This window comes from Callorhinus ursinus, unplaced genomic scaffold (genome assembly GCF_003265705.2).
Source record: "Callorhinus ursinus isolate GAN/ISIS: 27379988/994484 unplaced genomic scaffold, GSC_fseal_2.0 scaffold4, whole genome shotgun sequence".
NCBI classification, from domain to species: Eukaryota; Metazoa; Chordata; class Mammalia; order Carnivora; family Otariidae; genus Callorhinus; species Callorhinus ursinus.
In genome coordinates this window covers 5,676,811-5,701,379 of record NW_027397066.1, presented here as the reverse complement: position 1 = coordinate 5,701,379, position 24,569 = coordinate 5,676,811, and the positions used below count along the sequence as shown (strand labels likewise).

The following is a 24,569-nucleotide window of genomic DNA, read 5'->3' as shown; positions in this document are numbered from 1 at the left end:
CTCCAAGCTACATTACCCCCTGCACTTCTGGCTTGTCCTGTTCAGGGCAGAAAAGATCCCCAGGTGCTCATGGTGAGCTGCCTACAGTGTGTGAAGGCAAATGAGAGGGGAGCCAGGCACGCACCCCCAGTGCCACCATTGGTGTGTCCTTCCAGTCTTCTGGGCTCTCCACTGTCTTGACCAGCTACTGAAACTGGCATCTTGTTTCGCTTACGTGAGATCATGTTGGCTTCCCAACATTTGTAACCTACAGAGTCCTGACCAGTCAGAAACTCACAGTCATTGTCCTGGGAACCAGACTCCTGTTATCACCCTGTCCCCCTAACAACCCAGTGTGCTGGGCATTATGACCTCCCTTTTACATATAGGATGACTCAGAGGCCCAGGGAGGACACCACTGCCAAACACAGCTGGTCTTGTTTCCATACGTCCCTCCCAAATGCAGAAGTTAGATTGAAACCAGCTTTCGTCACATGCATATCAGTGGAAACCGTGGTGGTCAGGAGGAGAATCCCCATCAGGGTCCAACAACATGGATGTTTGGTTTTGGAAGCAGCAGAGTGTAGAAGAGAGAGCATGAGTTTTTGAGTTGTAGAAGTCTGGGCCCAGATTCTGGCCTTGCTACTTTTGGCCATGTGAACTTGCACCCATCACACAGCTTCTGCAGACCTCTGTTTGCTCTTCCGAAAAGAATGCCCATAGTATTCTTAAAGGTTTAATGTGAAGGGGCGCCTGGGTGGCTCAGTCAGTTAGGGGTCTGCCTTCGGCTCAGGTCATGATCCTGGAGTCCCAGAATCGAGGCCCGCATCGGGCTCCCTGCTCAGTGGGGAGCCTGCTTTTCCCCCTGACCCTCCCCCTTCTCATGCTTTCTCTCTCTCACACTTTCTCAAATAAATGAATAAAATCTTAAAAAAAAAAGGTTCAGTGTGAAAATAAGGGGCAGAGGCCGTGCAGCCCCCAGAACCATACCTGGCGTATGGCTGGCATTTTCAAATGCCTTTTGTGTCTTCTTGAAGCCAGTGTGGCTGGCATTTCCCTGCGTGGTTCTGGGAAGGTTTGGGCCACCTGGAGGGACATGTTGGGAAGGTGTGGTTCTCTTAGCTTCACCTGGTCATCTCACAGCACATCTGGCTGAAGGGTGGTCCGCCTTCACCATCAGACTGAGAGTCCTGAGAGGTTGGGACTGGTCATTTTCACCTACCCCGTCCCATCAACCCCAGGCTCAGCGCTCGGCATGCGGCAAAGGCCTGATAAATGCTGCTTAGGGAATGGACGAGAAGGAGGAGGGAGAGCCTGTCCACACGGCTGCTGGTGGTGTGATAAAGCATAAATCCGAGCACGTGGTTGCTGCCTAAATGTCCAGCCGCTACCCTACCGCTCAGAACGAACGCCAGTCTCTCTGTGCCGGCCCGCAAGGCCCCACAATGTGGCTCACTTTTTTTTTTTTTTTCTGACACCCCTCTCCACCTCCTCTGTCTTCCCGCCCATTCCACTCAGTCTTTCTTGTCTCTCGAACACGCTGAGCTTAACTCTGACTCAGGATCTGTGTGCTTGCTGCCCCCTCGGCTTGATTGCTCTCTCCTGGTCTCTGCAAGCCTCACTCATACCGTACACATCTCTGCCTAAGTGTCCGCTCCCTCGGGGTCTTCCCTGAATACCCACCCCACTTGATCGCCCACCCCCAAGTGTTCCATATCCCCTACCTGTTCTAGTCCCCTGCTTCAGAGCACCTGCCACTACCTGGGATCCCATTATGTGTTTATTCACGTGTCCTCTTGGTTGTTGGTCTCATGCACCAGAATATAAGCTCTGTGAAGGCAACAGTGTTTCCTCATTGTTCACTGTTGTAGCCCCAACTCTTACTAAACAGTATATCTACACATATATATTTATGTACATACATCTATGCAAAAGGCTTATACATACTATGCAACCCACTAAGCAGGTATATAGAGGAACATATACAGAGACACTAAGCAATAGCTATATATACGCACACACATATTTTCACATGTACCCAGTGATCAGTATATGTACACACGTGTGCATGTAGACGGACGTGCACGCACACCTATAGATACATGGGCGCATATATATACACACGGTATACACACACACCTATAGATACATGTGCGCATATATATGCACACATACGGTATATGCTTATGTACACATCTGTAGATACATATCCTGTACACAGTGTCTATATGCTGCTTTTATATACATAGTATATACCTTATATCATGTGTAATATTGGTGTATGTATTCTACCATATAATATGCTAGTAATATACTATAATATATATTATGCTATAATATATTGGTATAGTTATATATAATATATAAGATGTATGTACAGGAATATATATATACACACATAGTCTACAGACGCCCATATAGGCATATGGACTATACATATATATGTACACCATCAAGCAGCATATACACATATACACATGTGTATATGTATGTACCCACCAAGCAGTGTGTATTTACCTATACATATATGTATTTACGTCTATGCTATGTACATGACACATATGCATGCATGAATGTATATAAGTGAGTGAGGAACTTGACAATTAGCCAGCCAACCAATGGGCTTGGCTGACTGTTTATCTGACTGTCTCTGGGTGGGGGTCCTGAAGTGCACCTCTGTCTCACCTGCTGCAGATTTGTATCTCACGATGGGCCCACCAGCTCCGTCCATCCCCCTGCGGCCTCCTTCTCCGCCCTCCACAGGCACCCCTTGACGCTTCAATGACGGAGCCAGTCCAAGTTTTCTTCTGTGCCGGCAGAGAGAGTGCAGGGGGAAGTGTTCCACTCTGAGTTAACTTTGAGGTCAAGAGGGCATAATTATTTTCAAGAAAGGAAGAGGGACCTTTGGCAGAACGTTCTGAGCAGTTTGCTTCACAGGTGTCTTTCTTGGATTGGCCATTGGGCCCTCTGCTTAAAGAGCTGCAGGGTTGAAGCAAAATAAACAGGAGTTAATTAAAATTCATGGAATAGCCAGAGGCAGTCTGCACATAAAATAGAGAGTGGCACAGAGTTACATGATAATAGCTCTTTATGTCCCTCAAAGGAAGATTCTGGATAAGACTGAGTTGGACTTGCACAAATGATCATCCCAGACTCCACACTGCCTTACTATGCAGTGATGATCACTTCCATATCCAAGCATGTTATTAGTTGTCTCATTCCATAGTCCAGACTTTCATCTGCATGTAAATTTGTGGTGTAAAAAATATATATATATATTTGATTAATAGCAGACTAACCAATTTAGTGACCAGACTCTAATAAATCCATTCTGGAATTAAACAGATTCGATTTTCTATATATGTTTATAAGTTTGAATGTTAGAAACATTTGACTTAGGTGGGTTTTTTTTGTTGTTGTTGTTGTTTTAGTGTTTTGGATTTTTTTTTTTTTAATCTTTTAAAGTGCTGGGCCTCCAAGGTAATAGTAGCATGGTGGGACACACAGCAGAAATCAAACAGTAGATGTTGATGGCAGCTGCTGTGTCCCAGCATTATTCCAGGTGCTTGTGATGGTGTGATGAACAAGCTGGACAAGGTCCCTGATGCCACAGAGACTAACACACAAACATTAAACAAACACAATGACGTACTGATGATCATTGTTCTGCAGAAAATGTATAGAACAGCAACCCGGGAGGGTAAGACTAAGCTTTCCTTGGAGGAGAGGGCAACAGGGAAGGTCTGAGAAGGAGACCTTTAAGCTAAGACCTGATTGCTGACAGGAAAACAGACCATGTGAAGATCTGAGGGAAAAAACATCATGGACAAAAGGGGCAGCAGGTGCAAAGGTCCTGTGGCAGGGAAAGTTAGCAATGGGATAAGGAACAGCAGATGTGTGTCAGACGCTCAGCCAGCACCATCTGCACCATCTGCCTTAGTGGGGACTCGGAATGTATGGTTGCTCTCTTTGAAAATGCACAAGTTAATCAGTTTATAGCACGAAGGTTAGAGAGATACAAGTCCAGAGTCTGACAGAGCTGAGTTGAAATTCTGACTCAAGCAAGTGACTCTGGGCAAGCCGCCTAACTTCCTGCACCGGAGCCCTTCCTCTTATGTAAGAATCGTTTTTAGATTTCTTAAACGTGGTGCTTTTACTAGAAGCCTTTATTGTCTGCGCAGACATCTTTTACAAAAGATGGAATCCATTTCTTTTTAGTGAAATATTTATTCATTTCATATTAATTAGGTCGTGTTTGGCTTGAGGCATACTTGGGAGGAATTTGCTGTCTTCTGGGGATCGCTTTATTAAGAGCTAAATATCACAGGAAATGCAGGCTCACTCGTGAACGGCTTTCAGGCATTGACCAGAGCAAACGATCCATTACCAACCAATCTGACAGACCTCACTGGTCTGCATTTCCTGACATCTTCCCGTAAGGATGTCTCATTCCGTCCGCTAGATGATCATGTTAGGCCTTCTGACGCCCAGGGAGTGGTTCCGACTTGCTTCACGCAAAGAGACGCATTTCCAGCACTAAGGGCCTCAGAGGCCCTTTTTGGGGGCATTTCCTGACACTGCGGTCTCCCCTGTGACTCAGGGGAGTGGAGGGGATATGTGTATACGTAAGCAGAGGCATTAATTTTTTTGTAAAACGCAGGATCAGCTTTTGGGACTGCTTCCAAAGCCGCGTCCACCCTGCCATCAGAAGGAACTCCCCTCCTCCCCAAACCCCACGTTTCCATATTGCTCATTTATTCTGTCCTCATCCATTCAGTCACAACTGTACACCTACATCCACTTTTAAAACCCTTCAGTAGAACTTTCACAGACACATCCAGAGGGACCTTTGACCACATATCTGGGCACCGTGACCCAGCCCAGCTGACGCATAAAACTACCTATCATGACAATTGTGAAATCGTTCCTGAGGTCTTTCTTGGGCCACTTCTGCCCATCCCCACGACATCCTCTGCTCCTACCTTCAGAACGCACATGAATGATGATCATAATCACAGCACTAGTAAATAATGTAGAAAGTGCTTTACCACGCAACCTTCGTGACCACCCATTAAGTACACTCCTAGCCCCATTTTACAGACGAGCAAGTTGAGAAAGCTGCTAACACATGCTAACACGCACCAACGTGTGTTCCGTTTCCTTATACTTCCAGAGGGGCTGTGGTAATACACTTCCTTCTCTCTCTCTACACCTCCATCCCATGAAGCCAACCCTTGATGACTCAGAAACAGTCTCTTCCAGAATGCCTTTCCCTAGTCCCGTTACCTGGTTAGGATCCCTCTTCTGGGTCCCTTAGCCTCATGTACTCACCTCCTCCATAGCACTGCCTTTTCCTAAATAATTACCCATTCATTCCCTCAGCCAGCCACACTTATCAATCAGACACCTGCCACGTGCCAGGCACTGTTCTGGTTACGGAGGATGGAGCCGCAAACAAAAGAGAGAAAAATTCCTATTATCATGGAGTTTATGACACAGAGGGGAGACCAACAGTGGAAAAACAAACCAACCGAGAAGTATGATCAGTGACAGGAGCTGGTCAGGTGGTAGAGGACATGCGGACTGAGGAGGGGTTAGCTCTCTCCCACGGAGAGGTCAGGGACGCTGACCTGATAGAGTGACTCGCGAGCAGAGCCTGGAGGAGGTGAGGAGGTGAGGGCCCAAGACTGGGACGCATGGTGGAAGGGTGGGGCAGACACAGAAGGGCCTGGAGGCCAGTGTGGGAAGCCAGGGCCAGGAAGGTAGGGCCAGGCCACGGAGGGCCCGGTGGCTAATGGTGAACGACCTTGGCTTTTATTCTTGAATATTGTCTGCTTATCCCATTAACTTGTGGTAGTGGGGCAGGCGGTGCGTGCCCTCTCTTCATCGCAGGTGTGGTACCAGGCCCATGGCAGGCATTTCATAACTGTTTGCTGAGTAAAATATTGATCCAGATGAGTATTTTTCTTGAGGCCAACTTTTGACTACTCCAGCAAGGCCACCATTGGTCAGAGACCACATGGGCCTTCTGTGCTATGAAAAATGACCGTACATTCAAGTTTAGTAGAAGAGTCATAGTTTCTTCCCTGTTGTTTCTCCACAAGTCGCAGGATCCGCTCTGATTGGACCATTTCAGTCACATGTCTTTGGCTAAGAAATGAATGTGCCTGGAGTTCCTGGGGAGTACCACATGGCACCTGAGAGTGAAGCCAACACAGTGGAAGGCAGAGTCGAGGGTGGAGAGAAACTGAATCTGGATGATAGTTTGAACCCTTTAACTGAGATCCAGCTTCTGCTATCTACCCATGGACTTTTCAATTATATAAGCCAATAAATCCCCTTTTTATTTGTTTAGCTAAAAAAAAAAAAAAGAAAAAGAAAAATGACTGTATAGTTTGTGCATCAGGTGGGAATGTTCTCAGCGGCCAGAAACAGAAAGTCTGCCTTATGGTGGTTTGAACAAAGAGGGGTTATTTTTCTCAATTAACAAGAAATCTGAAGGTAGGTGACTCCACGATAACAGTTCAGCATCTCTGAGATGCCTTTGGCCTCATGGTCACAAGGGGCTGCTGCATCCCCAGACATTACATATGTATTCCAGATAGGAAGGACAAGAAAAGTGGTGAAGGGGAGAAGTTGGGATCCTCTGTAGCTATTCCCTGTTATCCGGAAAGCAAGACTTCCTAGAAGCCTCCAGCAGACTGCAATCTTATTGGCCAGAACTATGGCATCCTCTGGCTACAAGTGAGTATTTAATGGATCACGTTGCCTCCTTGAAGAAAATTGTCCTATTATCCTATTATAGAGGAAGAAGGGGGAGGATGCATATTATGCAGTTCACAATCATTGTCTGCCAAAGTCAGTTTTCCTGCCACGTAGGATATTTGGACAATGGTATCCAGCATGATCACTGTCTTCAGTGAGCCTCTTTTATCCTGAGTTTTTTTCTTGCTTGTCCTCACATTGGTTGTTTCCCAGACTCTCGCTCCTGCAAGCATGCATCACCAGTATGCTTTAATGTACATCATGGCAGTATATTCACTCAACAGGTTTTGCCAAGTGCACTGTAGCTGGGGGTGGGTGGGCAGAAGAGAGATTAGCTGAGTCCCTCCAGGGGGGCTCAATGGAAGGGCAGGGCCAGCCTTTGCACCCGCATTGCTCTGGGTTCCCACCTCAGCTCTGACCTCTGATTCTGGGGTCCCCTGAACTGCAGAGGTTGGCTTGCCTGAGCTGTAAGGTGGAGGTTAGAGTACTGACCATCAAGGTCACTGAAGATGCAGCCAGACAGGGACTTTCCTGGAGCCCAGCAAAGGGATCTCAACCAGCCTGCACGTCAGACTTTCCGGGGAAGCTTTTAAAAACCACAAAATCCCAGGGCCCTCCCAGACCCCCGGGTGTGCCGCAGAACCCACATCGCCAGCAATCTGAATCTGAAGTGGGACTGCAGACCCCCGGACGCCAGGGCTGTGGAGGTTTGCAACATGCATCGGTCCCCTTCTCCACTCGCACGTGGAGATGTCTGCGTGACACGTGCCTTCCTTCCGGCAAGTCACCTGAAATCCATGCTAGCTAGCATTTATTTATCTGTCCCAACAAATTGTGATTCATAGCGATACCATCAGTTCCTAATTGAATTAGAATAATGAGGAATGCTAATTGAGTGTTTGCCTTTTGGCAGCTTGCACAGCTTTGGCCAAACTGCTCACTCTCTGCCTCATTAATTGTGATTTCTCATGGAAATCTGTGCTGTGCTGCACAGGGGCTGTGGTGCCGCTGGGAACCCACCTCTTCTCTTTTGAAGTTGGAGGTTCCCAGGACCTGGGCAGTCACTTGGTGGAGAGGAGTGCTCACCTGGCCTCTAGAGCACCTGCCATGAGCTCATGAGCTTTCAACAGATTCCCTCCATCACAAGGTTGCCATGGGATGTGGAGCTTGGAGGAACAGAAGCCCTTCCTCTTCCATTGTTAATATGGTGGCACCAAGGATGCTGACCTGCTTGCGGCCACACAGGGCATGGTGGACACAGTTGTCAATGAAATCCAGCTCCTTTGTGGACTCTGCCTCAGGCCTGGCGGTCAGCATCAGGGAGGCCTTGGGATCAGGAGGCCGTGATGCCTGCAGGGAGTGACGCCCGGGGAAGCCTGCAAGAGGGTATTCTAAGCAGAGCGAACAGAATATGCTCCTGCCAGGAGTCCAGGGCCAAGGTGGTAAATTCACGTGTCTGAGCCCCTGAAAGTGTGGGGTTCGATAGGGAACCAGGCAGCCTGGCCCCTGCCTTCATGATGCCTGGGTTCTGACCACTGGACAATAAACAGGGATTTATAATCCAGTGTTGGAAGGAGCGCAAGATTCATAATCCAGCATATGAAACAGCACAGGATTCGTAATCCAGTGTGTGAAGCAGCTTGCTAAAAATAGGGGCTCTGGGAGTCCATTGGGAAGGGTCTGAATATGGACTTCAAGGATAAAAGGGAGCTTCCTAAAGAAAGCAACGAATGGGCACAGAGTTAGAGGGCGAGAGGGCAGGGAGGAGGCAAAAAGGGTAGGAGGCAGTGTGCGGGAGGAGGGGTTCTTCAAAGAAATCCTAAAGGGTTTGAGAGAGTTGGCATGGTGTATTTGCATGGGATGTGGATTTGTTTTTTTTTTTTTTTTTTTTAATTCTATTATGTTATGTTAGTCACCGTACAGTACATCATTAGTTTTTGGTGCAGTGATCCACGATCCATTGTTTTCTTATAACACCCAGTGCTCCATGCAGTACGCGCCCTCCTTAATACCCATCACCAGGCTAACCCATCCCCCACCCCCCTCCCCTCTAGAACCCTGTTTGTTTCTCAGAGTCCACAGTCTCTCATGGTTCGTCTCCCCCTCCAATTTCCCCCCCTTCATTTTTCCCTTCCTTCTCCTAATGTCCTCCCTGCTATTTCTGATGTTCCACAAATAAGTGAAACCATATGGTAATTGACTTTCTCTGCTTGACTTATTTCACTTAGCATAGTCTCCTCCAGTCCCATCCACGTTGGTGTAAAAGTTGGGTACTCATCCTTTCTGATGGCTGAGTAATATTCCATTGTATATATGGACCACATCTTCTTTATCCATTCATCTGTTGAAGGGCATCTCGGCTCTTTCCACAGTTTGGCTATTGTAGACATTGATGCTATGAACATTGGGGTGCATGTGGCCCTTCTTTTCACTACATCTGTGTCTTTGGGGTAAATACCCAGGAGTGCAATTGCTGGGTCATAGGGTAGCTCTGTTTTTAAATTTTTGAGGCACCTCCACACTGTTTTCCAAAGTGGCTGTACCAACTTGCATTCCCACCAACAGTGTAAGAGGGTTCCCCTTTCTCCACAACCTCTCCAACATTTGTTGTTTCTTGCCCTGTCCATTTTTGCCATTCTAACTGGTGTAAGGTGGTATCTCAGTGTGGTTTTGATTTGAATTTCCCTGATGGCTAATGATGATGAACATTTTTTCATGTGTCTGTTAGCCATTTGTATGTCTTCCTCAGAGAAGTGTCTTTTCCTATCTTCTGCCCACTTTTTGACTTGATTATTTGGTTTTTGGGTGTTGAGTTTGAGAAGTTCTTTATAGATCTTGGATACCAGCCCTTTATCTGTAGTGTCATTTGCAAATATCTTCTCCCATTCTGTGGGTTGCCTCTTTGTTTTGTTGTTTTGTGCAGAAGCTTTTTATCTTGATGAAGTCCCAAAAGTTCATTTTTGCTTTTGTTTCACTAGCTTTTGGAGATGTATCTTGAAAGAAGTTGCTGTGGGCGATGTCAAAGAGGTTACTGCCTGTGTTCTCCTCTAGGATCTTGATGGATTCCTGTCTCACATTGAGGTCTTTCATCCACTTTGAGTTTATCTTTGTGAATGGTGCTAGAGAATGGTCGAGTTTTCATTCTTCTGCATGTGGCTGTCCAATTTGACAAAATACAACCTCCTTTCCTGCTTAAAACTCTTCAGAGTATAGGGATAGAGGGAACATTCCTCAAGTTCATAAAATCCATCTATGAAAAACCCATAGCGAATATCGTCCTCAATGGGGAAAGGCTGAGAGCCTTTCCCTTAAGATCAGACACACGTCAAGGATGCCCACCCTTGCCACTATTGTTCAACATAGTACTAGAAGTCCTAGCAACAGCAATCAGACAACAAAAAGAAATAAAAGGTATTCAAACTGGCAAAGAAGAAGTCAAACTCTCTTTTCACAGACGACATGATACTTTATGTGGAAAACCCAGAAGACTCCACCCCCAAATTACTAGAACTCATACAGCAGTTCAGTAATGTGGCAGGATACAAAATCAATGCACAGAAATCAGTTGCTTTCTTATACACTGACAACGCAACTGTAGAAAGAGAAAGTAGAGAAACGATTCCATTTACAATAGCACCAAAAACCATAAGACACCTCGGAATAAACCTAACCAAAGTGGTAAAGGATCTATACTCTAGGAACTACAGAACACTCGTGAAAGAAATTGAAGAAGACACAAAAAGGTGGAAAAATATTCCATGCTCCTGGATCAGAAGAATAAACATTGTTAAAATGTCTATGCTACCCAGAGCAATCTATACCTTCAACGCCATCCCAATCAAAATTCCAATGACATTTTTCAAAGCGCTGGAACGAACAATCCTAAAATTTGTATGGAATCAGAAAAGACCCCGAATCGCCAAGGAAATGTTGAAAAAGAAAAACAAAGCTGGGGGCATCACGTTGCCCGATTTCAAGCTCTATTACAAAGTTGTGATCACCAAGACAGCATGGTACTGGCACAAAAACGGACATATAGACCAATGGAACAGAATAGAGAGCCCAGATATGGACCCTCAGCTCTATGGTCAAATAATCTTTGACAAAGCAGGAAAAAACATGCAATGGAAAAAAGACAGTCTCTTCAATAAATGTGGTGTGGATTTGTGTGTGTGTGCGAGTGTGGTGTGTGTGTGTGAGTGTTGTGTGTGTGTGCGAGTGTTGTGTGTGTGTGTATGGTGTGTGTACCCACACGTGTGTGTGTGTCAGAGGTAACATAGGCAGGGAGTGCTTGGAATGCCAAGATACACACCTTTACTGTGTCCTGAAGGGGAAAGAAAGCCCTTGAAGGGTCCCATCTTTCCAGTCCCATTTTTCAGAAGTCCCCACTAGGCAGCAGGACACCTGCAGAGACCAGATCAGAGGTGGGACCGTCTGCTTAGGAAGTTATGACAGTGAAATTTTCCCGTCTGAAATTTCACACATTAGACTCTAAATAGCAGAAATTCCTGCGCTTACAGGGACTCGCATGGAGAGAACACAGTGTGGGTTTGGACTGGAATGTGGGGTCCTGGGAAACAGGGACTGTGGGAGCCAAGTGCACTCAGTGCCCCCTGTTTCAGGGCTCAGGGTTGGATTCCAGGCATCTGTCCATCCATCACCTGCCAGCCCGCGTTTACAGGGTGTCTGCGTGGCCCACATGCTGGGCTAGGCTCCATGGAGAGCTGACCATAGACCCTGGGAGGATCAGTCCTCCCACACACACGTGCAGGAGAGTCAGGGTCACAGAGGCGCTTGGCCGAGTCGGTCAGCCGCAGGTGGATGAGGAACAGGGACAGACTGTTTGGTGTTCTTTGGTCGCCATAACAAAGAATCACAGGCTGGTGGCTTAGAGCAGAAGTTGATCTCAGGGTTCTGAAGGCTCGAGGGAGGGTGCGTGTGTGTGCCTCTCTCCTAGGGGGTTGCCAGCGATGCTCGGGGTTCTTGGTCTGTAGACATGTCATCTCTCCCAGCTCTGCCTGCGCGGTCACATCCCCCTCTCCTCTGGGTCTTCTTGCTTCTTTTATTATAAAGACACTGGTTGGATTTAGAGCCCACCCTAATCAGGAGTGATCTCATCTCAAGACTCTTGATTACATCTGCAAAGGCCCTTTATCCTGATAAGGTCACGTTCCCGGGCTCTGGGTGTGAGGACGTGGACATCTCTTGTTGAGAACAGCTGCTCAACCAGTTACTAAGGCTGCCCTTCCCCTGCCCTTTCCCTCCTCTCCGGTTTTGTTCGTTCCATTCCCTGTGCCTCAGCCACCTGCCTGAGACAAGGCCTGGGGGCTGCTCCCAACTGTCCCCACTTCCTTGGTTCTGCAGTGTGAAGGACTCCACCCAACCACCCCCGCAGGTCAGAAGGAAATGTGACCCCATGGACCTTCAGTCTCATGCCGGTGATTTTACTGCCTGGGAGAACCTCCTTTTAGAGGGGGCATGAAATGTGCTGTTTAAGACATTAAGATTCAGGACATTTATCACTCCCTGATATGCTGGGCACTTCTACTTCCTCGGTCTCCTGTAGTCTCATATAGTTTCCCCCCTCCAGGGGGGACTAACTTCGTTCCAACAGAGCCAGAAACTGGGGCTCAGGGAGGCAGAAGCAAAGCGGGAGCCGGAGTTCAGGCTCTCCCCATTGTCTTTCAACTGCCTCAAACATTCATGGCATGTCAGAGCTAAAAGGAGTCCAATTTCCAGCAGAGGAGCAATGTGGTACTCTGGAGAAGATCCCGAGCTCCTGAGATGGGGGCCCAGGCCCATGATCTTATCCCTGGCCTTCTGTCTCGAGTGCCCTGTTCTCAGGGAGGTAGGGTGTTGGTGGAAAGTACCTGCTGGGGGAGGCAGGGTCTGGGTTGGAGTCCAGAGATGTGAGGAGGGTCTACAGCCTTCCTTTGCCTCTCTCCCTTTATCTGACAAGTGAGGACCATAGTAATAGCTAGGTGTATGGGATTGAATAGTGTCACCCAAAATTCACCTCCTCCTGGAATCTCAGAATGGAGTTTATTTGGAATAGGGTCTTTGCAGATGTAGTGAGTTCTGATGAGGTCATACAGGAGTAGAGTGGGCCCTGAATCCAATGACTGGCATCCTTAAGAAGAAGGTGATATTTGGACACAGAGATGCAGACACACAGAGGGGCGAAGGACACCAGACGGAGAGGCCAGATCAAAGTGCCTGCTGCAAGCCCAGGGATGCCCAGGGGTGCCGGCTGCCACCAGAAGCCGGAAGAGTCCTTCCTTAAGGACCCTCCCTTGCAGCTTCAGAGGGACACGGCCCTGCTGACGCCTTGACTTTGGGCCTCTGGCTTCTAGAACTGAGAGACAGTAGGCGTCTTGTGGTAAGCCGCCCAGGCTGTGGCTCTATGTTATGGTGGCCTGAGGAAGTAAGGCCAATACCTCATCAAGCCTTTGGGAGGACTGGCTGATGTGGCCCTTGTTAGCTGCTCACGGTGCACGGTGAACATTTCCCGCCACACCGCACTCCTTGCTGCGTGTCCTCGGCCCCAGTCCTGTACTGGGGCCTGTACACTCTTCCGTTTCCCTAGAAGTCTCTTCCTTCCCATCGTTCCATCTTCTGTGCTCCTGCTCTGGCACAAACTCCTCCAGGGAGCCCTCCCTGATGGCCCGTCCTCCCACCTGCCCCCACGGCCCCGGCCAGGGGGTCACTCCAGAGTCAGACTGTCTGGGTTCGACTCTCTGTCCTGACACGTAGGGGCTTGTTGGATGCTGGGTGCACTAATTAGTACACTCAGGGCCACCACCTCCTCTGCTCGGGGGAAGACGGGGGATTTATTGGAGAGGCCCTTGAGTGGATTGTCAGGGAGAGCATTTGCTCAGCGTCTGGCCCTCAGTAAAGTGCTCGGTACCCAGGAGCTGCCATCATGGCGTCACGCTCCGCCCTTGCTCCCCCGGCGCCTGAGCCTGGGGAATCCTGGGAGCAGGGTGCAAGGCGAGGACTTGAGTCCAGGGCACTGGAGAGGTGAAAACAGCACAGGGAGGTGAGTTGGGAAGTGAGTCAGGGGAGGGGAGGCAGGAAGACTGCCAGTAAAGGGTGTGCCGTCAAGCCAGGTGCCCCGTGGGCCACTCCTCCGACTTACCCCGCGGAACGGGCGAGGGGCCTGGGGTATAGACGCTGCTCCTGCCGGCCTTGATTCTCTGGCATCGCCGTCCTGTTGCCTGGGCAGCAAAGTGGACACTGATGGCAGAGAGAGTCCTTGAGCAGAGAAAAGCCAGGCTAGCAGGCAGGTGTGCGCTCAGGTGGGGCAGGCCAGGGGCTACAGTGGGCACCAATGCCACGTGCCTCAGCGCTGCGGACATTGGTGCATTTTTCTGTTTTCCTCCTGGTCTGTGCACCCCTTGAATGCAGGGTTGCCCCTTCCATCTCCTGTACCTGCAGCTCCTTTTCCAGCACTTAGCACACAGCTAATGCTTCGAGTAGGTATCTGATGAACAGGTGGATCTGGTCCAACTCCTCCGTTTTATAGATGCGGAGAGGTTGTGGCATGGCCAGAGCCACTCTGCTAGCAACTTCTCAAAACAGAGGTTTAAACCCAGAGGTAGAAGTGCAGGGAGGGGCCGCCTTTTTTTTTTTTTTTTTTGGTAAATGTTGGCCTGAATGTTCTCCCCTTTGGCTGTTACTCAGGTATGCATCGTGCAGAAGCGAGACACTAAGAAAATGTATGCAATGAAGTACATGAACAAGCAGAAATGCATCGAGAGGGACGAGGTTCGGAACGTGTTCCGGGAACTCCAGATCATGCAGGGGCTGGAGCACCCTTTCTTGGTCAACCTGTGGTGAGTGATTGCATGCCGGGCTCTGGGGGCATCCTCACCTTGGAGCCACGTGCAAAGCCCGCTCTGCTGAAAGGAAGCTTCTGCCTGGTAGAGAGGTAGAAGTGAAACTTTCTGGATGCAGACACTCTTTTGAATATTTTGTAGAGTTACGTTCTCTGGTGGATATTTTGTGGAGTACATTCCCTCGTGAAATCTGGAAGTATCTGCTCACTTTTAATTTTAATTCTGTTCTCTTACCTGACGAATCAGAGTTGAAAATAGATTTTGAAGAGAAGGCTTTTGTATTTCTGAGGAAATGTGCGGGATGCTGTAAGAGAAAGCCAAGTAGAGGGGACTTTAGCTTTTTAAAACATGTCACCCATAGTGTTGATGGCAAGAAGGCCTCAGGATGGCTGCCAGTATGGATATGCTAAATTCCAAGTTCTGAATCTGGCCCATAAGGCAGGCCATGATCCATGTTCTAGAACTTTCTCTGCATCCCATCTGGGCTATTTTCTCTGCTTTAAATTGGCATCCTTGAAATGCTACCTGCTGGTGTTTCCCTGCCCCCGTGCCTTTGCAATGACATTAACTCTCCATGAAATTTCCACCTTCATCTTCCCTCCACCCCGCGCTGCCCCGCACCACACTGTGCTCACTTCCTCTAACTGAATCCGGCACATTCCTTTCATCCAGCTTAGGAGGCACTTGGGGCAGGAGCCTTCCCTAACCCACAGGCCAGCTGAGTGCGCCTCACCGTCTCCATCTGCTCTGTCCCTGACCCGCCCAGCACAGCCTTTCCCGCAGTGAGCTCGAACCCAAATCTCTGGGCTTACCGAGGAATCGCTTGCTTCTTGAAGGCAGGGGCTCTCTTGGTTCTTCGTTTCTGGGAGTCTGACACAGTTGCAGACATATTAGAGGAGGTACTTTCTCAGTGTTCCTGGAGCTTGGTTTTGTTGGACAGAACAGGCTGTTCTAGGAAACACATTCTGGCCGGTTCATTCTGCACCTCAGTTGAGCATCATTAGTGACTCCCCGATGGGAAAGTCTAGTCTAGTGCATATTCCTAATAGGCTACCACCCATTGTTTCCATTGCTCTCCACACTCAGAGGCACCCCGAATAAGGGTGATGGACCAAGGCGACATGAGTTGTCCTGCTTGGGAAAACCACAGTACGCCTGACAGATGCCTCACACCTGGGCATCTCCATGGGGACAAGCCTAACTCTGTGTTACAAGCTAGAGCCTGAGAAACAAGTGCAAGTTCTCCGTGTCTCCAGGCAGCGATCCAAACACTTCATTGGTTTGTGGGAAATAACCCCTTCCAGGGGACTCCTTAGAGTGGAGCGAGGGGTCTGGATGCATGCCCGGACGTGTGATGCGTGTTGAAGGAGGGGGTGATGATCCAAGTTGTTGTCAAGAGCAATATTTCCACCTGTTCTAAAGTGCCGCTGTTTTGCTCTCTAGGGCTTCGGACTCGGGGGGCAAAGGGAAAAGGAATGAGAAATCACACCCACAGGAGGGTCAAGGTGGTGCATTAGCAGCAGCCCTGGAGAGGTGGGGGAAGAGGCAGGCAGGAGGGAGATGGGGGGTGTTTCAGCACTCGGGCTCTGAGTCTGACCCCCCGGGTTCCCATGGCAGACCTGCCTCTTAACACTCTGCGAGGCTGCAATGGATTGAACTGTGTACCCCCCGCCCCCCGATTCATATATTGATGCCCTAGTCCCCATGGTGACCGTATCTGGGGACAGCCTTCAGGTGGCTATTAAGGTGATATGAGGTCATCAGGGTGGGGCCCCGAACAGAACAGATGGTGGCCTGTGAAGATGAAGAGTGTCTCTCCGCCCCGTGCGGACGCAACAAGAAGGCTGCTGTCTGCAAGGCAGAAGGAGGCTTCTCATCAGAACCCGGCCGTGTGGGCACCCTGAGCTCGGGCTTCCGGTCTGCAGAGCTGTGAGGAAATGAGCTTCTGGGGCTGAAGCCTGCCAGGTCATGGAATATAGAGGCCTCGAGAGCAAATTGATTCTCTTCTTTGTGTCTCAGTTCCCTTCCTTGTAAAATGGGAAAAGAAGGCTACCATGCCATACAGTGGCTGGAAGGACCAGACGGGGTGCTAGGGCGCAGGCGCCCGCACGGTCTTGGGCAAGAGGTGGTCACTGGATGGAGGACTGGAGGTGGTTGGTGTTGACCATCTTAGCACTGCTCACTCAGGCGGGCCTCTGCTGCTTGCACAACTCACTTAGTCCCCCATTCTCATTTTCAAAACCCGTTTCCACTTACCGGATTGCCTACATTTACTAGACTAGCTGTTAAAATGTTTCATTTAAAATTGCTCAGGTGCCTCCCCTGCCCCTTTAACCACTGAAGTCACTGTGGAAATGAATACCTGGCAGGAGAGGTTGAGGACAGACAACCTGCAATCATTTCAGACAGGCCTCATAGCCAGTGTGTGTTTCTAGAAGCTTCCCTGAGTAGCGATGGACCGAGTCAAGACAGATCTCGGTGCACCACTCTGAGCCAAGAAAGAACCACTTAAATTAGAGGCTGACACTGTTGTAAGTGCAGAGACTTTGACCAAAGTTAACTGTGTAAGGTGTTTAAATGTGGGGCTGCTCTGACTGAAGGAGGGGGACAGGAAGGAGTTTGGGGGGAGGGCAGAGAGACTGGCACCGCTGCCTCCACCCCCGGGAACCTTTGATGAAGGATAAAAGCCCTGTACAATCCCTAGTTGCTGAGCAGCCTCATTTCCATAAAAATAATCATCACTGGCCTTGACTATCGCTACAGCCTCCCACCTGGCATTTTGACATTCAGCCTCCCCTGTCCGTCACCACTCTGCCCTACCAGGGCCTCCCCTGTCCGTCACCACTCTGCCCTACCAGGGCCTCCCCTGTCCGTCACCACTCTGCCCTACCAGGGCCTCCCCTGTCCGTCACCACTCTGCCCTACCAGGGTGTCCTAGTCATTTCGGGCTGCCATCCTGGATTCTGATAGACAAGGCGGTGTACACACTACACAATGAAGTGTATTTCTCACTGTTCTGGAGGCTGGAAGTGGCGGTCAGGATGCCGGCATGGTAGGGTCTGGTGACAGCCTTCTTCCTGGTGGGCAGGTGGCAGTGTTCCTGCTGGGTCCTCATATGGGGTGAGGGGGAGAAAAAGCTCCTTCTCTCTCTCTCTCTCTCTTTCTCATTCCTTCCTTTTTTTTTTTAAGATTTTATTTATTTATTTGACAGAGAGAGAGAGACAGCGAGAGGGAACACAAGCAGCAGGGGGTGAGAGAGGGAGAAGCAGGCTTCCCGCGGAGCAGGGAGCCCGATGTGGGGCTCAATCCCAGGACCCTGGGATCATGGCCTGAGCCGAAGGCAGACGCTCAACCACTGAGCCACCCAGGCGCCCTTCTCTCGTTCCTTCTTAAAGGGGCACTAATCCCATCATGAGGGCTCCACCTGATAACCTACTTTTCACCCAGAGGCCCCATCACCAAGTACCGTCACACTGGGGACTAGGGTTTCAGCATATGACTTTTGGTGGGGGGGGGACACAAACATTGAGTCCATGGCACCGGGCGACTCTTACCGCAGTGCAAACCTGAGGTTGCCATCTCTCTCTGTGGAATCCAGCAGTGGCGTCCCCACCCTCGCAGACTTCATGTCTCTCCATGACCCCGCGTCTGACACTATGCTAGTCTCTCCTGCTGACACCAACCTCTGATACCATCTTGCTCCATTTTTTTTGTTCCAACCCAACCAACTGACAAGTGGCACCTGTCATCCATCTTGCTGTCTTCATCCCTCGGGCTTTTGCATAAGCCATTTCTCCCACCTAGAACAGTGTCTCCCTTTGTTCACTGTGAGAACTTCTGCTTCTCCTCCCCCAAGTATCCATTCATTAAATAGGCATGTATTGGACCCTTATTGTGTACCAGGTACTATCTTACTTTCTCGGGGTACGGGGATGAAGAGAACCTTGCCCTCTTGCAGTTTATAGGCCAGGTTCACGTCTGCCATCGAGCTTCTGCAGCACTGCCACATGTGCCCCCAACTGGGGGTGCATTCTCCTGGACTCTCTTATCGAACAAGACAGCTCAGTCACATTTATCTGCTTGCGGGTCTGTTGCCACCATCAGGAGGGAGCTGCTTGGGGGATGGGCCACATCTTATTCATCTCTGTATTCCCAGCGTCTGACGGCCAGGAAGTTCACGCATGCCGTGCTAAGGGCGGCATGCAATATGGCAAACACCGTGCCAGCAGCGGAAACAGAACCCTGAGCCAGAGTCACTCCCCTGTTTTCACAGAGTTTGCAGTTGCGAGAGGACAGACATTAAGCCAATAGTTGACGTGCTCCCCTGCTCTCTTTCTGACATCTTGAGTAGCCACTGTCCTTTGGGGTCCTGGGATAATTTAAAAAATGTATAGATTACGCATGTCCCCCATGTCCTGAGGGTCGGGTGATCTCCTGGTCCATTCCAGACACACAGATGGAAAATGCTCTTGGGGTTCCAGTAAGTAACCTCTTCAAGCTCCATCGCCATGGAAACTGCCTTAATAAAGGGGGCAGGAGGTGATGCTGTCTTGTCCAGGGTCCTTTTCACAAACTTTACTATTCTAGGATTTGTTAACATCACTCATGGCTTCCAGCTTGTGCTTTCAAGATGACAGATTTCCAACATTTTGGACTGCCTGGTCGGGAGACAGAGGTCGTGCCATGCAAACACAGGGAGCACGGAAGGTGGGGCTGGGCCTGGGGCATGGGCCCTGGTGTATCAGACAATCCCTGTGGGTGAATGGGGGATCCTGCAATCAATCAGGAAGGGCATGGGATTTGCCCAAGGTCATTTGGAAGAGTAAAGCCTTACCTTGGACCTGCCGTTGGTCTTTGGGGTACTCTGCTCTCCTCATCTCCTGACCCACCACGACACCTTCTCATGCCCATTTCTGACTGCTCTGATGTTTCCCATGTATTTTTCTGTAATTAGGAGTCTCCTTGGCCCATGGGGATTTACGAAATTCATCCCACACTTCTTCAATGCTTGATAATATTAGTAACACCACTCTTTATGGATCACCTACATTGCATGGCTCTTTTCCTGTTATACCTTGATTAATCCTCAGAAGCATCTCATGGAATGGGTGTTCCTATCCCCAGTTTACAGTTGGAAAAGCTGAGGACCAGGGGGCTAAATAATTTGTGCAAAGCTACATAGATAACAGGAGGCAGCACTGGGATTAGAAGCAATAACATAGCAGTAAATAAATCCTTAACAACCTGTGTGCCGGGGAAAAGACAGCAAGCCCTGAATTGTAGAGTTAGCTGATTTCCATGTCAGGGCTTGCTGTGGACTGGATATTTGTGTCTTCCCCAAATTCATATGTTGAAGCCTGACCTCCAGTGGGATGGTATCAGGAGATGAAGCCTTTGGGAGGTGATGAGGTCATGAGGGTGGAGCCCTCCTGAATGGGATTAGTGCCTTTATAAAAGAGGGCCCACAGATCTCCCTTTCCCATCTGCTGTGTGAGGACACCATAACAAGCCATCTATGGACCAGAAAGCTGACTCTTGCCAGATACCAAATCTGTCTTCGACTTGAGCTTCTAGCCTCCAGGACCATGAGAAAGAAATTTCTGCGTTTATAAGCCCCCCCATCTATGGTATGCTATTATAGCAGCCAAAATAGACTAAGACATGGTTGAATTCAAACCAACAACATGATGTCAACCAGCTTGCAAAATTTCTGAAAATCTACTCTTCTGAAAAACTACTCTCGGGAGCCAGTGTAAGCCAGCTCCAGCACAACCCTGACAGTCCCAGATCTAGCAGCAAAGCTGTCTCTAAACCCAACGTCTGTGAGCTGGGCCTGGGGGTGAGCCTCCCGCACGTGAAGATGAGCCAGGGATGAGCTCCGCCCTCAAGGAGAGGGATACTTCAAGAGGAATGCAAGGGTGAACGTGGTGCCTGTACACTGGACAGGAAGTGGGAAGAGGGAAAAGGTCCTTCCCTTCCTAGGATGGTGTTGTTGGAAAGCCTCAGTTTCTTCATCTGCAAAATGGGGACAGTAGCTCCCTCCCTTGTTTTTTTTTTTTAATTTTATATTGTATTTTATTTATTTGAGAGAGAGAGAGAGTGAGTGAGAGAGCAGGAGCAGGGGTGGGGAGCTGAGGCAGAAGCAGACTCCCCACTGAGCAGGGAGCCCGACATGGGGCTTGATCCAGGGACCCCAGGATCATGACCTGAACCAAAGGCAGACATTTAACCGACTGAGCCACCCAGGCGCCCCACTTCCATGCTTTGTGAAGGCCAAAGCAAATGAGATCCAGTGGACAAAAGCCCTGTGGAAATGATCATTTATTGGGCAGATGTACCTTATTATACTTCCTTTTAATAAAAACTGAAATATGGCTAATGACCTGTAAATCCTTTGAACGGTTTATATACATGAAACTCTGGTGGGAGGCAGGGAGCCTGGTTATACCCATGAGGACCGCAGACAAAGCTGGTGGATGCTTAACCACCCGGCAATTTTGTGTTAAGCTCACATCCAAAGAGACAAACATTGCATTGGAATTGTAATACATTTTAATGGGGAGTGCTTACCTGCTGTATCGAGCTTAATTAAATTGGAGGCTGCAGCGCCCTTGTTTCTCCAAGTTTTTGGAAGTCATGAGGCAGCCTCCCCGATGTTTTTCCCCCAGCCAGGCACCTGCCCTCCCCCACCCTACTCAGGTCTCTGCTCTCAGCCTCCCTCAGCCTGGGATAATCTCCTCTGGCCACATGCAAGCACAGCCCTTCACATGCCTCAGATCTTTATCAAATGTGACCTTTTATTTCAGGCTTTCTCTGACCACCAAATTTAAAACTCCGCCCTGGCTGTCCCTAGTCCACTAACTCTCCTTTGCTTTATCTGCTATGGCACATTTCACCTTACAACACACCATGCCTATTATATACTTATCTTCTTTTCTTTTTTAATTAACTTATTTAAATTCAATTAGTTAACATATAGTGTATCGTTAGTTTCGGAGGTAGAGTTCAGTAATTCATCAGTTGCATATAACACCAGTGCTCATCACATCACGTGCCCTCCTTCATGCCTGTCACCCGGTTACCCCATCCGCCACCCACCTCCCCTCCGGCAACTGTCAGTCTGATTCCTAGAGCTAAGAGTCTCTTATGGTTTGTCTCCCTTTTTGATTTCCTATTTTATTTTCCCTCCCTTCCTTTATCCTCCTCTGTTTTTTTTCTTAAATTCCACCTGTGAGTGAAACCATATGATAATTGTCTTTCTCTGATTGATTTATTTCGCTCAGCCTAATACCCTCCAGTTTCATCGACATTGATGTAAATGATAAGATTTCACCCTTTTCACATGGCTGAGTAGTATTCCATTGTATATATATATCACATCTTTGTTCATTCATCTTTTGATGGACATCTGGGCTCTTTCCATAGTTTGGCTATTGTGGACATTGCTGCTATAAACATTGGGGTGCAGGTGCCCCTTCAGATCACAATGTTTGTATCCTTTCGGTAAATGCCTAGTAGTGCAATTGCTGGGTCAGAGGGCTACTGTTTTCTAGAGTGGCTTTCCCAGCTTGCATTCCCACCAAGAGGGAAGAGGGTTCCCCTTTCTCCACATCCTCAATGACATCTGTCATTTGCTGACTTGTTAATTTTAACCATTCTGACTGGTGTGAGGTGGAATCTCATTGTGGTTTTCATTTGTATTTTCCTTTATGCCCAGTGATGTGGAGCATTTTTTCATGTGTCTGTTGGCCATTTGTATGTTGTCTGTGGAGAAATGTCTGTTCATGTCTTCTTCCCATTTCTTTTTTTTTTAATTTTTTATTGTTATGTTAATCACCATACATTACATCATTAGTTTTGGATGTAGTGTTCCATGATTCATTGTTTGTGCATAACACCTAGTGCTCCACGCAGAACGTGCCCTCTTTAATACCCATCACCAGGCTAACCCATCCCCCCGTCCCCCTCCCCTTTAGAACCCTCCGTTTGTTTTCCAGAGTCCATCGTCTCTCATGGTTCGTCTCCCCCTCCGACTTACTCCCCTTCATTCTTCCCCTCCTGCTATCTTCTTCTTTTTCTTTTTTCTTAACATATATTGCATTATTTGTTTCAGAAGTACAGCTCTGTGATTCAACAGTCTTGCACAATTCACAGCGCTCACCGTAGCACATACCCTCCCCAATGTCTATTACCCAGCCACCCCCTCCCTCCCACCCCCCCACCACTCCAGCAACCCTCAGTTTGTTTCCTGAGATTAAGAATTCCTCATATCAATGTGGTCATATGATACATGTCTTTCTCTGATTCACTTATTTCACTCAGCATAACACCCTCCAGTTCTATCCATGTCCTTGCAAATGGCAAGATCTCATTCCATTTGATGGCTGTATAATATTCCATTGTGTATATATACCACCACTTCTTTATCCATTCATCTGTCGATGGACATCTTGGCTCTTTCCACAGTTTGGCTATTGTGGACATTGCTGCTATAAACATCGGGGTGCACGTACCCCTTCGGATCCCTACATTTGTATATTTGGGGTAAATACCCAGTAGTGCAATTGCTGGATCATATAGTAGCTCTATTTTCAACTGTTTGAGGAACCTCCATACTGTTTTCCAGAGGGGTTGCACCAGCTTGCATTCCCACCAACAGCGTAGGAGGGTTCCCCTTTCTCCGCATCCCCGCCAACATCTGTCATCTCCTGACTTGTTAATTTTAGCCATTCTGACTGGTGTGAGGTGGTATCTCACTGAGGTTTTGATTTGGATTTCCCTGATGCCGAGCGATGTTGAGCACTTTTTCATGTGTCTGTTGGCCATCTGGATGTTTTCTTTGGAAAAATGTCTGTTCATCTCTTCTGCCCATTTCTTGATTGGATTATTTGTTCTTTGGGTGTTGAGTTTGATAAGTTCTTTATAGATTTTGGATACTAGCCCTTTATCTGATATGTCATTTGCAAATATTTTCTCCCATTCTGTGGGCTGTCTTTTGGTTTTGTGGACTGTTTCTTTTGCTGTGCAAAAGCTTTTTATCTTGATGAAATCCCAATAGTTCATTTTTGCCCTTACTTCCCTTGTCTTTGGAATTTGTTTCTAGGAAGAAGTTGCTGTGGCCGAGGTCGAAGAGGATGCTACCTGTGTTCTCCTTTAGGATTTTGATGGACTCCTGTCTCACATTTAGGTCTTAGACTCACATCTTGAGTCTATTTTTGTGTGTGGTGTAAGGAAATGGTCCAGTTTCGTTCTTCTGCATGTGGCTGTCCAATTTTCCCAACACCATTTGTTGAAGAGACTGTCTTTTTTCCATTGGACATTCTTTCCTGCTTTGTCAAAGATTAGTTGACCATAGAGTTGAGGGTCCATTTCTGTGCTCTCTATTCTGTTCCATTGATCTATGTGTCTGTTTTTGTGCCAGTACCATACTGTCTTGATGATGACAGCTTTGTAATACAGCTGGAAGTCTGAAACTGTGATGCCGCCGGCTTTGCTTTTCTTTTTCAACATTCCTCTGGCTATTCGGGGTCTCTTCTGGTTCCATACAAATTTTCAGATTATTTGTTCCATTTCTTTGAAAAAAGTGGATGGTATTTTGATGGGGATTGCCTTGAATGTGTAGATTGCTCTAGGTAGCATTGACATCTTCACAATGTTTGTTCTTCCAATCCATGAGCATGGAACGTTTTTCCATTTCTTTGTGTCTTCTTCAATTTCTTTCATGAGTATTTTATAGTTTTCTGAGTACAGATCCTTTGCCTCTTTGGTTAAATTTATTCCTACATATCTTATGCTTTTGGGTGCAATTGTAAATGGGATCGACTCCTTGATTTGTCTCTCTTCTGTCTTGTTGTTGGTGTATAGGAATGCCACTGATTTCTGTGCGTTGATTTTATATCCTGCTACTTTACTGAATTCCTGTATGAGTTCTAGCAGTTTTGGGGTGGAGTCTTTTGGGTTTTCCACATACAGTATCCTATCATCTGC

General features: G+C 48.2%; 1 protein-coding gene across 4 annotated transcripts in view; it reads left to right on the top strand.

Moving 5' to 3' along the window:
* STK32B (serine/threonine kinase 32B) overlaps positions 1 to 24,569 on the top strand; it is a 416,268-nt gene that overhangs the window by 119,887 nt on the left and 271,812 nt on the right. For all 4 annotated transcript variants that reach the window (XM_025887383.2, XM_025887382.2, XM_073891418.1 and 1 more), the window contains exon 3: positions 14,428 to 14,579. In XM_025887383.2, the coding sequence (XP_025743168.1) occupies positions 14,428 to 14,579 (152 nt within the window). The remainder of the gene's footprint in view (positions 1 to 14,427; positions 14,580 to 24,569) is intronic.